General features: G+C 53.3%; 1 protein-coding gene and 1 non-coding gene across 2 annotated transcripts; one reads left to right on the top strand and one right to left on the bottom strand.

The window, feature by feature from the left end:
• Positions 1 to 3118: 3118 nt before the first annotated feature.
• PSMB3 (proteasome 20S subunit beta 3) lies at positions 3119 to 10289 on the bottom strand. Its single transcript, XM_028519842.2, has 6 exons — positions 10144 to 10289; positions 9631 to 9815; positions 7117 to 7224; positions 5684 to 5861; positions 4134 to 4228; positions 3119 to 3232 (listed from the first exon to the last, which is right to left on the bottom strand). Exons 1-6 carry the CDS (start codon positions 10144 to 10146, stop codon positions 3184 to 3186), a joined length of 618 nt encoding a protein of 205 aa, XP_028375643.1. The 5' UTR covers positions 10147 to 10289; the 3' UTR covers positions 3119 to 3183.
• A 790-nt stretch (positions 10290 to 11079) lies between these two features.
• Positions 11080 to 11153, top strand: TRNAN-GUU. The gene has a single exon. It is a non-coding gene; the product is annotated as a tRNA-Asn (tRNA).
• The last annotated feature ends 2967 nt before the right edge of the window (positions 11154 to 14120 follow it).

The following is a 14120-nucleotide window of genomic DNA, read 5'->3' as shown; positions in this document are numbered from 1 at the left end:
GAAATGAGCTGCTCATTTTTTGTTTTCAAAAGTAAGAGGTTCTGGTCCCAGCAGCAGAGGCTGCTGGGGCTAAATCAACACATGGCTGGCGTTTGGAGAAAGGCCTGACTCTGGCTGCCCACTTGCAGGTGTGGTTGACACGCTTGGTTAAGAGCAAGGCCCTGGGTCTGCTTTGTTAGCGACGTTGCTGTGCAGACCTCGGACCTCACGTCTCCGGCCATGTGGAGCCAGCACCGCCAGGAGCCCCGCGCACACCTGACACACAGCTGTGACACTGACTCGGGACGTGTCACCTCTCTGCACCTCGGATCTGTTTAGACTCTTCGCTTAAAATCGAATGGTCCTCAAAGTGGGGTCCTAGGCCCGCGGGACCAGCAGCACCCGGGAACCAGAAATAGAAACCATCAGGTCCCTCTGCAGGTCTGAACCAGACTGTTTGAACAAGCCTCCCAGGTGATCGGGGCTAAAGTCTGGGAACCACTGTGCCATACAGACTTGCTTATTAGGGCACCTACTGTAGGCTGCAAAGTAGACTCACCTGGGGAACTTTTAGAAAAGGTGCTCGGGCCCCTTTATGAGGGCAATTAAATAAGAACCTTGAAGACTTCCAGCCAAGATGGAGGCGTAGGTAGACACACTGTGCCTCCTCACATAATCAAAAGGACAACAATTTAAAAACAAAAAACAACCAGTACTGACAGAAAATTGAACTCTATGGAAGTCTGATAATCAAGGAGTTAAAGTGGACACATTCATCCAGACTGGTAGGAAGGGGGGAGTCGGGCGGCTGGGCAGAGAGGGGTCACAGCAGGGCGGTTGGTAGACCCAGCAAGGCAGCTGGCGGACCAGGTGGCCCCACACCCGTGTGCAGTTAAACCAGGCGAAACTGGGGAGCAAGACAGACCACACAACCCAGGGCTCCAGTGCTGGGAACTAAAGCTTCAAAACATCGACTGAAAATACCTGTGGGGGTTGAGGTGCCGGGAGAGACTCCCAGCCTCACAGGAGAGTTCGTTGGAGAGACCCACAGGGTCCCAGGACGCACACAAGCCCACCCACCTGAGAATCAGCACCAGAAGGGCCCAGTTTGCTCGTAGGAAGCGGGGGAAGTGACTGGAATCCAGCAGAGAGCAGAGCAACCACCACTGTTCCCTCTTAGACTCCTGACCCACATAGTGTCACAACCCAGCCCTGCCCTGCTTTAAAATGCATGCGTGTTAAGATGAATCTCCAACCCGAGGAAAATAAAACTCAAAAAACTTGGTGTACATATCTGTTATGTGAGAGTCCTTTGGAAATGAGCTGCTCGTGGGTTGCCCTGCCCTGGTGAACACCTAAAGTGCCGTCCCTTATAGTAACAGATGTGTCAAGACCCCCCCCCCCCCCCCCGCAAAAAAAAGGCCTAAAGGAAAGAACAGATCAAAACTCTGGAAAAAATACAACTAAGCGACAAAGAGATGGCCCATCCTATCAGATGCACAGTTCAAAAACACTGTTAATCAGGATGCTCACAAAATTGGTTGAATTTGGTCACAAATTAAATGGAAAAATGAAGGCTACGCTAAGTGAAATATAGGAAAATGTACAGGGAACCAATAATGATGGGAAGGAAACTGAGACTCAAATCAATGGAGTGGACCAGAAGGAAGAAAGAAACATCCAATCAGAAAAGAATGAAGAAACAAGAATTCAAAAAAATGAGGAGAGGCTTAGGAACCCCCAAGACATCTTTAAATGTTCCAACATCCGAATTATAGGGATACCAGGAGAAAGGAAGAGCAACAAGTGGAAAAGTTATTTGAACAAATCATAAAGGAGAACTTCCCTATTCTGGCCAAGGAAATAGATTTCCAGGAAGTCCAGGAAGCTCAGTCAACAAGAAGTTGGACCCAAGGAGGAACACACCAAGCCACATCATAATTACATTACCCAAGATTAAAGATAAGAAGAGAATTTTAAAAGCAGCAAGACAAGAGTTACTTACAAAGGAGTTCCCATAAGACTGTCAGCTGATTTCTCAAAAGAGACCTTATAGGCAAGAAGGGGCTGGAAAGAAGTATTCCAAATCATAAAAGGCAAGAACCTACATCCCAGATTGCTCTATCTGGCAAAACTTTCATTTAGAATGGAAGGGCAGATAAAGTGCTTCTCAGATAAGGTCAAGTTAAAGGAGTTCATCATCACCAAGCCCTTATTACAGGAAATGTTAAAGGGACTTATCTAGGAAAAAGAAGATAAAAAACATGTACAGTGAAATGACAGCAAACTCACAGTTATTAACAACCACACCTAAAATAAAAACAAAAATGCTCTAAGCAAACAACTAGAACAGAAACAGAACCACAGAAATGGAGATCACATGGAGGGTTAGCAACAGGGGAGTGGGAGGAGGAGAGGGGGAAAAGGTACAGAGAATAAGTAGCATAGATGGTAGGTAGAAAACAGGAGGAGGGTAAGAACAGTATGGGAAATGTAGAAACCAAAGAACTTATGACGCATGGACATGAACTAAACTGGGGGAATGTGGGTGAGAGAGGGTGTGGAGGGGAGTGGGGGGGGGAGGGACAACTAATAGCACAATCAATAAAATACATTAAAAAAAAAAAGAATCTTGAGGGCTGGGATCCCCGTCATCTGTTTTAGAAGCTCCCCAGGTGACTAACGTGCAGCCAAAGTTGAGACACTGATCGACAGGATGTTACCTGGGGGTGCGTGGCCGGAGCACTACCTGCAACAATGAAAGGGGACTTGCGGGTTTTCCAGGAGGCCTGAGTGAAGAGGGTTTGGACTTTACAGCCAAATGGGACATGGGTTTGTGTCTTTGCGCTCGCCACTAGTTAAGGCGATCCTGAGCACGTTATTTAACTGCCCTTAGATGAGGGTGACATCAGCTACCGTAAGTCACTGTGACTGAGTTCCAGGATGTGCGAGGCACTCTGTGCCGGCAGGGCCTCGCTCACAGCAGGCACTCAACGAGGAACGTGAGACATTGTCCCCGCCCGTGTGCCGAGAGACACGCTGCCAGTCAGAACACCCCAGGGCTGCGCTGTACCCTGAGGAGCTGCCTGTAACCACCCAGATCGGGACAGGGGGCTGTGCAGAAGGACTCAGGCAGGAATGAAAGAACAACTATTTTACTTAAAAAAACAAAAACAAACAGAAACGTGGGCTCTGGGAACAGGGTCAGTCCATTCGGGCCTTCAGTGTCCTGGTGGTGATTTTGTCCTTCTCGCTGCAGAGGGAAAAGAACGTGAAACATGGAGACTGCAGGACGAGTGGCTGCCCTAACCGGGTCTGCCTGTCCCGCTCACGAGTGTTAATGTTCGCTCGTGTCCTCAGCCTAAAGGGCGGAGGGGGGAATGGAGAAACAGGGCGACTCTGGTGAAGGCTTTCCGTAGGTGGGACCGCTGAGAGCTGAGATGGTTCGGGGTGGACTGGGAAGCCCTCCAAAGGGAAGGAGCTCCCCCAGGCCCGGAGAACAAGCGGCTCGGGAAGGCCATGGGACGGGGTTCACCCCAGGAACATAAACGAATCTTGGGGCCATAAATTCTGTCAGTCCCAGTCGTTTTCCTGGGAGTTAGGCAGGCTGTCCCACAAGAGGGTCCCAGTATTCATGCTGGGAGGTGCCCGAGGAGAGCAGCGGGAGACCACCTGTCTCGCCCCGCCAGGGTGCTGGGGACAGCCCCGAGCAGGTACGAGAGCAAACGGGGTGGCAATGAGAGAACAGGAGGAAGACAGATCACCAGGAAACAGCTCCCAGAGCCCAGTGCTTCCCGCGTGTGGGCTCCACACGAGTGGGAGTCGGGTGAGAAGAAGGGGTCTTCCAGTTTTTTCATCAGCCCACAGTAGGTGCATCACCACACAGACCCCTGAGACTCTGGGGACCCTAAAGGACCCTTTCAGTCTATTGTGAACAAGGGGCAAGACCCAGGGTCACGGGGCGGGGGCGGGGTGGGGGGAGCGGGGCTCACGTGACAGGGGCCAGGGGACTCCGGGCAGGCTCTCAGCCACCCCCCTCAGGGAAGCGTGGATTTCTGTCCCGTTTCTGCCACAGAAGCCTCATGTCACACCTGACGGGGGCTGGGAAGAGGGGGCGTTCGTGCAGGAGGGGTGTCTGCAAAGCTCACACTCACATGACGTGGACGATGACGCCCATGCCGGACACGGCGTCCCGGTCCACCGCGTTCAGCATGGCTTGTGAGATGGTTTCGAACAGGTGGTCTGGATCCTGCAACAGAGCAGCAGCCTCAGGCCCTACCCGCGGCCTCGGACTTGGGCTGGCTCCTCAAGTCTCTTTTTTTCTAGGCTTGAGGACCCCGGCTGGGGCCCCTCCTGTGCCCAAAGTTAAAAGGCCCCTCGGCTCCTTCTGAGAAAGAAGCCGGGTTATGTAAGGGAGAGTTCAGCCCTGCACTTCCTCCACCAGTCAGCAGTGTGACCTTGGGCACGTCTTCCATCCCTTCACTAGGCCTCAGTTCCTCTCCTGTAAAACGGACAGAAGGCCCCTTACCTGGCCCCCACATCGGCTGTCTGATGGACTCGCCCCCTGGGTGTCACACTGCCCTTCAAAACTCAACCTGCCCAGCCATGACAACGCACTTCCACCCGGACCGTCCCGTCTTCATTCTCTCTCTCCATTGGTTTAGCCAGAAAACTCAGGAGTCCTCGGTATCTCCACCTCCCTCGCCTCTGCTCCCAAGGACCAGGTCTTCCAGACTCACGCTGCCCCGCCCTCCCACCACAGCCGTCTTGGCTCAGGACCTCAGCGCCTCCTGCTGGTGACCACAGAGCCTGTCCCATTGGCTGCCAGCCTTTGGTTCCCTCAGGTTCCTTCCTGCCTTTGGCACCACGCCAAAAGAAAATGTTCAAACTCAGCTTGGCATCAGGGCCCTTGGGAGTCGCATCCCGACCTCACTTTGGGGGTCGTCACCTCCCCTGAAGTCCCGCCCACACCCCAGCAGCCCCAGCGCTGCTTCCAGTCTCGGAACGCGCTGGCCCCATCTGCACCTTTGCACAGGCTGTTCCTGCCGCCAGCCACGCCCCTTTTTCCTCCCTCCGCCTCCTCCCAGCAAACTGCATCTTAACAGGCATTTGGGCGTCTGCAGTGAGCCGTGCAGACAGACAGCGCCTGACAGCCGGCACGGCAGACGAGCCTCACCGTCGGGCACCGCTCCCACCTTTCCATGTGTCCTCCTCACACCTTCGCTTACGTCAGGTGGGTTCTATCAGTGCCCCCATTTTACAGCTGAGGGGATGGGGGCAGAGGAGTGAATTGACTCTATGTTCTCTTACCGAGAACATAGCTGAGTGGGTGGAGCCGGTTTCCCAGCCCAGACAACCTGGCTCCAGAGCCCATTCTGCTAAGCTGCCTCTGACCCTATGCCTCACACTTTGTTAAATGTTTGTTAAATGAATCAGTGTGAAACCCCTGGAAACCCAGCATGAGGAGTTATTTGTTGTAGCATGTAACTGCCTGGAGCCCCCCAACAGAAGACGCTCTCCCCGGGAGCGAGCCAGCCAGCTCACCCCAAGGCCCTGGTGATGGAGCTTCTCGCTCGGAGCTGTGGCCTCTCTCCCACCTGCACCCTTCTCCCCGCTGCCGGCAAGGTGAACACATCCTTCCCTGATGGCCAAGGAGGGAAGGCCAGCCCCTCAGAGCCCGGCCCACTCCGTGCAACCAACTCACCATGTCAGGCTCCCAGAGGGACTCACACATCCCGTACATTTGTTCCGCGCAGGTGCCACTGACCACAAAGTCGTCAGTCACCATGGGGCAGCCAATGAGGTCTAGAGAGCAAATGAAGGGCTTAAAGGTCTTCGGGTCCAACCCGGCAATGACTGGCTCGGTGTAGTAGGGGCCAAACCTGCGGAGCCAGGAGCAGAGAGAAACCAGAACTTGACAACACGCACTTTCCTGTTCAGGCCTATTCAGAAAAGGTCCTGGCCCAGACCCGGGGCGGGAGACGGACAGCCTGTTTGGGAAGACCCCCTTGCCCTGTGGCCAGCTCTGATGGACTTGTTCCCCCGTTCCCCCTCTCCTGGCATCTGGGAATGCCCTAAGATTTCCGTTCTTTTTTTTTGTGAGTTTTTTTGTTTTTTGGGTTTTTTTTTAATTTCATTTATTTACTTTTAGAGAGAGAAGGGAGGGAGATAGAGAGAGAGAAACATCAGTGTGTGGTTGCTGGGGGTTATGGCCTGCAACCCAGGAATGTACCCTGGCTGGGAATCAAACCTGCGACACTTCGGTTCGCAGCCCGAGATTTCCGTTCTTTTCCCTCTGACACTTCTATCCTTTTCACCCCTGACCCTCTCTTCCTTATATAATCTTCCCTGCCCTAATCCCCGTCCTAGCACCATTCAATCCTCTATTTACACATCTGTACCTCCACTCCCTTTCAAAAAAGGATTTGAGGCAGTTTATAAGGATAAACAGCTGAGGATAGTAACTTACACCTAACAATACTAAAAAGGCAATAATACGCTCCAGGTAGCAAAGACTTAGCTTTGAAAGCTAAAGAATACTCATGCAACTTTTTCTTATTCCCAAATCATAAAGTTTAAAAAAGAAATCATACCCCTGCTGCCCAGTTTTGCCCAGAGGAGGGCGGGAAAGGACTACGGGGTCCTCCCTCCCTTCAGTCCCACCCCAGCTTCTGCCAGCAGGGTGCTCTGGCGGTGGTTAATTCTGTCGCCTCAAAGCAAGTTTATTTGCTGTTTGCATTCCCCGCCTTCTGAAGTATCCTTTTCTTCCCCATGTGGTGGTCAGGCCCTCTGAAAACTAGTCCTCTCAAGTACTATATATTTTAGTCAACATGTTCGCAATAACGATACTGTCTTGCAAATAATGGGAGCATGAGGAGGGATCCGCTTCCTGGGCACTGCTCCATACTACATGCCCACTTGGCCAATCAAAGGGTTCTGATTCTCCAAGTCCCAGGCTATGCAGGAAACCCTTACTTAACATTGTAGATAGGTTCTGTGACTCTAGGTGAAATGATGTAAAATGTAACTAATTGTACCACAGATGAACTGAGGCAAGCTCCTATGGCATCTCATCCCCATTACAAAACCACACGCTAAATAGAACCCTACTCGGGGACCTGCTGTGCTCCCGCTCACCGCTTCTCATACAGGAGGTTGGCCACCATGCTCATGAGGGTGTAAGGCTTGATCGGCCGACCCTCCTTCAGCTCATACAGGTTCAGTCGGAACTTGAGGCGCTGGGCACTGTGGGAGGAAGAGGAAAATTAGTAAGTCACTGCAGACTGTCCCCTGGTGTCCAAACTGTGGAGGTCAGGGGTCAGGGGGCCCGCAGGAAGACAGGCAATCATAGCCCTTGGTGAGACTCCTCGCGTCCCCTCCCAGTGATTGTCTCACCAGAATTCCGACCTCAAGTCCATGTTTCAGGACTTGTCCAACATTTAACCCCTGCAAACACACTGCTGTACTAATCTATTCCCATACTCTAAAAAAAAAAAAAGATTTTATTTATTTTTAGAGGAAGGGGAAAGGAGGGGGAGAAACATCAATGTGTGGTTGTGTTTCACGCACTCTGCACTGGGGATCTGGCCTGCAACCCAGGCATGTGCCCTGATGGGAATCGAACCAGTGACCCTTCTGTTTGCAGGTCAGCACTCAATCCACTGAGCCACACCAGCCAGGGCTCCCATACATTTTTGAGGGGAGATTTTCACCCTCTTTTTTTGAGGAATAACAAATATACAATAAGATGCACAGCTCCTTCCTTCAACAACTGTGGCAGGAGTATGCTGCAGACCTGGCCACGGCAGCTTCCAGCAGAAAGGGCGGTGGGCTGAGAGAGCTGACCCGGGCTGAGCCTTCTTCCTCCAACCTAATTTCTCCATCCATGAGATGAGGGAAAAATAAATCACCTGGGGGTGAGATCATAGATGGGCATACGACAAGGTGCTTGAAAAACTGCAAAGTCTTACGTGTCTTAAGCAGCAGCTACTGCACTAGGGGACTGGAAGGTGCCTAAGAAAAAGGCCACGACTCCTCCAGTGCCATCTGAGAGCCCAGGGACAGGGCCCTGCGGGGATCAGACTAGTGCCACACCTGCCAGAAGCAAAGCAAACAGTCACAGGCCCCTGGAACAGAGAGCCTCAGACGTGACTTTAGTTGTACCTTGAAAGTGAGGAAGCGAAGCCCTAGCAAAATTAGCAATTACTGCCCACGAGCAAGCAAACTTGGTGAGAAAAAAACCTCCTGGGGAAAAGGACATGGTGAGAGGAGAACAGCAGTGCCTGGGGAGGGGGAGGGGGAGGGGGCCTTCACGCTGGCTGGAACTCCACGCTACCGGTCTCCGACTCCACCAGAACTGGCAGGAGACGGCTGGTTGAGTGAGATCCCAGAGATCATTTCCAATGTGTGTGTTCTTGAGACTTAGGGAGTTTTAAGGGAAATAAGGGAAGTTTTCTGCCTAGCTTCCACCCACATTAACACACTGGTCTCCCGATCTTCTAGAAACAAAGTCCAGGAACTGCTGTTCCTCAGGCCACCATCTTCCTGAAGAGCCTGTCCTTACATGTGACCGCACCGCCTCTCTTGAAACTCTATCTTGATTCTTTTCCTCTGGCTTCCTTCCTTGCCCCACTGCTAGTTACACGGTTCAGCTCCTGAACTGGAGCATGTTTCCCCCTCTCTCTCGTCTCTCCAGAATCTGCTCCCAGAGGTTCAACAGTTCACCCGTGCCCCTCCAGCCCCGAGAGATGATTTCATACCCCAACTGCTCACAAGATGTTTCTACCTGGAGTGTCTTGTCCCCTCAAAATCAGTGTCAAACTCAAAGCCATCGCCTCCCTCTAAAACTAGTCCTCTCAGTTACTATATTTTAGTCAACACGTTCAAAACGGAAATCATTTTTAAACCATTTACCTACGTGCCAGGTAACTAGTCTAGACACTAGTAACAGCTAAAAGACACGAACTCCAACTTCAACGAATGATTCTTTGGACTCACAAGGTCCAAGTAGCCACCAAGGCTGGCCAGCTACAACTGTCAGAAATGCCTTCCTTTGCTTTCCCCATCACCACCACCCCATTAGGACCCAAACCCCTCATACCTGGACCATCCCAATAGCTGCCTATTTAGTTTCCCAGCCCCTCCCTTGTCTCAAATCACAGGACAATCCTGACCTAGGTAACTCATGTAGCAGTTAATAAGCAGCAGCTCATCGTGGGTCTGTTATCTTTCTGTACGCCTGCCTTGTCTCCCACTAGACCTTAGTTCTCCAGAGACTGAGCGCAGGCTTTGGCCTCAGAGAGGCCTGTGTGGGATCCTGGCTCATGTTCATTAGCTTGCACCTTGGGCAAGACCCTCGGCTGCCTGATCTGCAAAACAGCACAGCACCACGGTAATGTCTAACGTCGTTAAGAGGATTCAATGAGTCCGTGCAGGTAAGGGGCTTTCCACGGAGTCTGGCACAGAGTAAATACTGGTGTAAGGTGGCTAGGCTACAACTCTGTCTCGCTTACGAAACCTTTGCCAGGGTGTCCGGCAAAGATTCAAATTCACTGAAGCCGTTTGGTAGATGACTGACAGTCAGGCCACTCAAGACGCCAGGCAAGGCTTGTCCAAGAGGCCCGGGTGTGGGCGGGGATCCCCGACACTTACACGGTCTGAACGTCGGTGGCTAGCCCGGCTAGGCCGATGTATAGCCGGTCGCCCATGGGAAAGATCTTCTGGAAATCTGTGGTCACCATCTGGGCCTGGATTCCGAAGCGCCTGTCGGCAGCGATGGCGACACAGTCCTTCCCCTTCATGGCCATGACGGCCCCTCCGTTATAGGACATAATAGACTAGGACAGACAGAGTGGAGGGGCTCAGCGCGAGGGGCCAAAGGCGGCCATAGCCCCTGGCCCAACCCCTGATCCAGAGGCTCCTGTACACACCATCCTCCACTCTAGAGGCGCCTGGACGCCCCGAATTCCAGTTCTGAGATCAGTCCTAAGGGGCTGCGAGGAGCCGCATTCACCCACCATGATCCTCACCCGGGTGCGCGCCCCTTCAAACCGGAGCCGCTTCCTTCAGTCGACCACCAGGCCTCTTCCCCCTCTCAAACTTCCCATGACCCCTCCCAGTTCCTCAATCCCAATCCGAGTTCCTTCTCCTCGAGCCCCATCTCACCATGATTGCAGTGTGGTAGGAACTCCAATCGCCACAATTCCAGCAAACCCGCTATGAACCTTACGGCGCAACCACCCTCGCTGTTTTCTCTCTATTGGCTGAAAGGCCGACCTTTCCGGGACACTTTGGCTTCCTATTGGCTAGGTACCCCTGTCAATCACTAGCACGGAATGTTTGATTGAGAGGCCAAAACGAAGGCTGGAAAGCCGAAAGTGAAAAGTCACCGTGAGTGCGGAAGGACCTGTCGTCGCGATGCATGCTGGGATCTCGGAGGACCTAGTCTCTGGACCTGGAAGATTAGGGGCCGGACCTGCGTGCACTTGGTCTATAGCAGCCCGAGATACCGCACTCCCGCCCCAGCGGAAGGGTTGCGGTGTTGCGGTGTTGCTTATCAACACGTCGGGCTTATTACTCATGCTAGCTTGTTTCATTTATTCCAGAAATCCTTACAGCTGTTGTGTACCGGGCACTGTGCTAGGCTCTGGATATTAGCCGGCCTAGAACGGCGCCTGGTATTTAGTCGGCGCCCGTTAAGTGCATATTTAATAACACGAAGGGGAGGGGCGGGAGGAGGGTATTCTGCGGCTGCAGGGGTTCAGCTGCAAAGGAGAAGTTTGGAGGCCGAAAATTGTTCGGCTTTGGGGGACTCTAAGCAGGTCCGTCTCACGGTATCCCCAAGTCTGAGCTCACTCTGAAAAATGGACGTTCCGAGATTTCCCTAATCTAAGACCCAGAGAAAGCCGGCGCCGACCCCTCCAGAGCCAATGGAGGAGAGGTGTGCATGTCCTGCCACTTTCCCTCCCCGGATCCGGATCCTTCCCTTTCTCCCCGGCTCCGATTTCTTTTGCCCTATTGCAGAGTTTGTGTTCCGGCTTCCGCTTCGTCGCATGCTCATTATCATTGACTTCGCTCACCGCCACCGAGCCAGTTATCGCAGTCTCTGTGGCGCAATCGGTTAGCGCGTTCGGCTGTTAACCGAAAGGTTGGTGGTTCGAGCCCACCCAGGGACGCTACCTTTTTCCTCTTACACATAATCCTTCCCACTGCTGGAAAGCCCAATTTGGTGTTCGAATGGCAGAGAAACCCCTTTTCTGTAGCAAATCGGAGGGTTGTTGTGATAGAAAATTTGTTATTTAGTCAATGATGGGATAATGTCTTTCGCACATTCTCCACCGCTCCGCCTCCAATCTGGATCGCAGGAGAAACAGCCAGAGGTTTCTGTCTCGCTATGCAGTACGTTTCAGGTTGCGTTTTTCGTAGGATTAAGAATGAATTTAAGGTGGAGGTGGACAGTTTTTCATTGCCGGCCTCAATCGATGTTACAACGCGAGAGACAAAGGCAGAAACAAACTGAGGGATGAAGAGAAAGGTGAGAAAGGGAGATCATAGCTGCGATGTACAGAGACAGAAAGAGGGAGTATGACCGAAGAAATGGGCGAGGTGAGTTGAAGGAAGCCGGGGAGGAAATGGAGAGAGGGAAAAGAGAAGCAGTTAACAGCAGGCATTAGCAGAAGGAAAAGAACAACAACAAAACAACTTTTTCTAGAAATACACACACAAGTGAGGAGGATTGGGAAATAGAAGCAGACACTGACAATGGACATTGTTTTGCTGAAGTAAGGGACAGAGGTAAAGACAGTCATCACAATCGTCAGAGGAGCCGCCGCCCTCTGCTACCATTGTCCTCCTCTTCAAGGGGATCTGATCCTGGCAGTAGCTGTTGCTATGTGCTGGAAATAATTACCTAGATTTTCCCGGTTCCTCCCCTCTAGGAGTTTCTAGTCTGTGACAGACACGATGACTCTTATGATGAATAGCTTGTCAAGTAGAGGATCACCTGAGAGACAAGGCATTGGCACCTAAGGTCTGCCAGAGGCAGAGTTGCTGGGAGGGTGTGGGTTGGAGCCTCCACTTTTATGAAAGAGCTAAGCAAAGGACTCTCTCAAACAACACTGTTTGCTATCTGGTCCCTTCTCGAGACTGGACTCAAAAGAGGCCTCTTCCGAAAGCCCCACCCAGTGTTCACCCATCCCTACCTGGCTCTCTCAGGCTCATGGGAGCAATTGGAGGGTACACAGTGCCACAGAAGCTAGCCGGATAGGCTGTATAACCCTCCAGATCTGTCCCCATTGGTCTGTGAGTGCCCTGCGGGGAAAAGCCGAGCTCATCAGCTTTATGTCTCCTGTGCCTGGCGCAGTACTTGCATTGACACATGACAGGTGCTTCTTTGTCCCGACACTGGACAAATTCAGCTGTAGAAAGGGTTGAGTCAGAAGGTTCTCCTGCTAAACCAGAAAGGCCAGGGATATGGGGACCAGTTGCCCAGGACAGACATAATTAAAATAAAGTTTTAGTGGATAGTGGAGTATTCAGCATGTTTTCTTCTGTCTTGGGGTTTGCTCGTGACTGGCGCTTAACAACAGAGGAACAAGTAAATGGACCCCAGGGGAGCACCGCGGTCCCCTCCGGCAGCACTCCAGGCTCAAAGAGCTGCGGTGGGGACTCCGAGGGAGATAGCAGCAGATACCCGCCCCCCACCCCCCGCCAAAGGCAGCCCCTGGATGCCCATGTGAATCGTGGGAGGGACTGAGATGTTCGGAAGCCCCTGGGTTTCTTTTGCTCGGGATCTTCTAGCTCAAAAGGAGAGGCAGACCCGGAGTCCCTGATGCACTCCCCTCCTGGAAGGGCGACTTGGCCGGAGAGAGGAGGATGCTTGGATCTTCCCCGGCAGTGTCCAAGATGCAGGCGACACGCATGCCCTAGGGACTGTGAACATGTCCACGCCAAGAGCCCCCTTTCCAGGAGAGGAAGCGAACTCCATGTCTCCGCTTGCAAACACAGGGGAGCAGGTGCCCAGATCCCTCCCGGCCCTTCCCCTGCAGGTTCGCAGACTACCTCTTTCTGGGAGGAAATAATCTCTCCCCTTTCCTTCCCGCCCCCATTCGGCGGGTGTGGGCTGAAGGCTGAAGGTAGGGTCACTTGGCAGCCAGTGCCCGCAGATCTCCTGGTCTCCAGCCAAAGGCATACGGCCCGCGGGCCCCAGCTTCGGGTCTGCCTGCGCTATGAGCGAGGAGGGCAGAAGGAGGAGGCAGGCACTTCGAAGCTCTCCGAATATTCGTCTCCTAATTTCCTGACTCGAGCCAACCACCGTCAGTGCGCTTAATGGCGCGTCTGGCCGGATGGCCGAGCTCTTTGGAGGGGCAGACACAGTGACCATCCGCAATAAATCTTGACTAACGAAGAAGCAAATCGACCGTCTTAATGAGGAAGGCCGACGGTTGTCGCCAGAACGTAGTATCGATTAGCTTTCCCCGGCGCCACTCTCAGCCGCTCCTCCCGGCGTGTCCAAGCTTCGTTCCTCATTTTCTCCCCGTGGCGGGATCCACTGGGGACGGGAGCGCGAACCCTGGGCTGGAGCCGGGAGCAACGGTAGGAGTCGGCGGGCACCAGTCGCCTCCGCGCTCCCCGGACTCCTCCCGCCGCGAAGGAGGCGCACCAACCGCGCGGGGCGCGAGCGGCGCCGGGGCGAAAAATGCGCGAACAGCGCGACGCGGGGAAAAAAGCGCGGGCCCACTTTCCAGCCCCGGTGCCTGGTTTTCTAGTTTATTCCGGCTTCTCCCATTCGGCCAGGTTACTGTGTCCCGGGCCTGGGGCCTGAGTCCTGGTCATCAGGTTGTCTCCTGGCCCAGGGTGCGTTCCATTTTTCTGCACGCCGGGGGCGCCAGCCTGGAGCACAGAGACCCCCTCCCCCTCGCCACCCCCCACCCGCGCCGCCGCTCCCTCAGTCCCCAGGCGGTTTGCTCCCTCTAGGCGCCCCAGCTGGGCCCAAGGGTGCTGCTCTTTAGAGCCGGTGATTGGGCCGCCGAGAGGGACAAGGAGGGTAGGGAGAACATGCTCTTACAATTGCAGTAATTAATTTTAAGGGGTTGTTACTTAGAGTGAATGAAAATAACCTGAACGCATGGCTGAGGAGGCGT

The sequence above is a fragment of the Phyllostomus discolor genome, chromosome 8 (assembly GCF_004126475.2).
Source record: "Phyllostomus discolor isolate MPI-MPIP mPhyDis1 chromosome 8, mPhyDis1.pri.v3, whole genome shotgun sequence".
Lineage (NCBI taxonomy): Eukaryota > Metazoa > Chordata > Mammalia > Chiroptera > Phyllostomidae > Phyllostomus > Phyllostomus discolor.
This window is presented reverse-complemented; position numbering and strand designations above follow the sequence as displayed.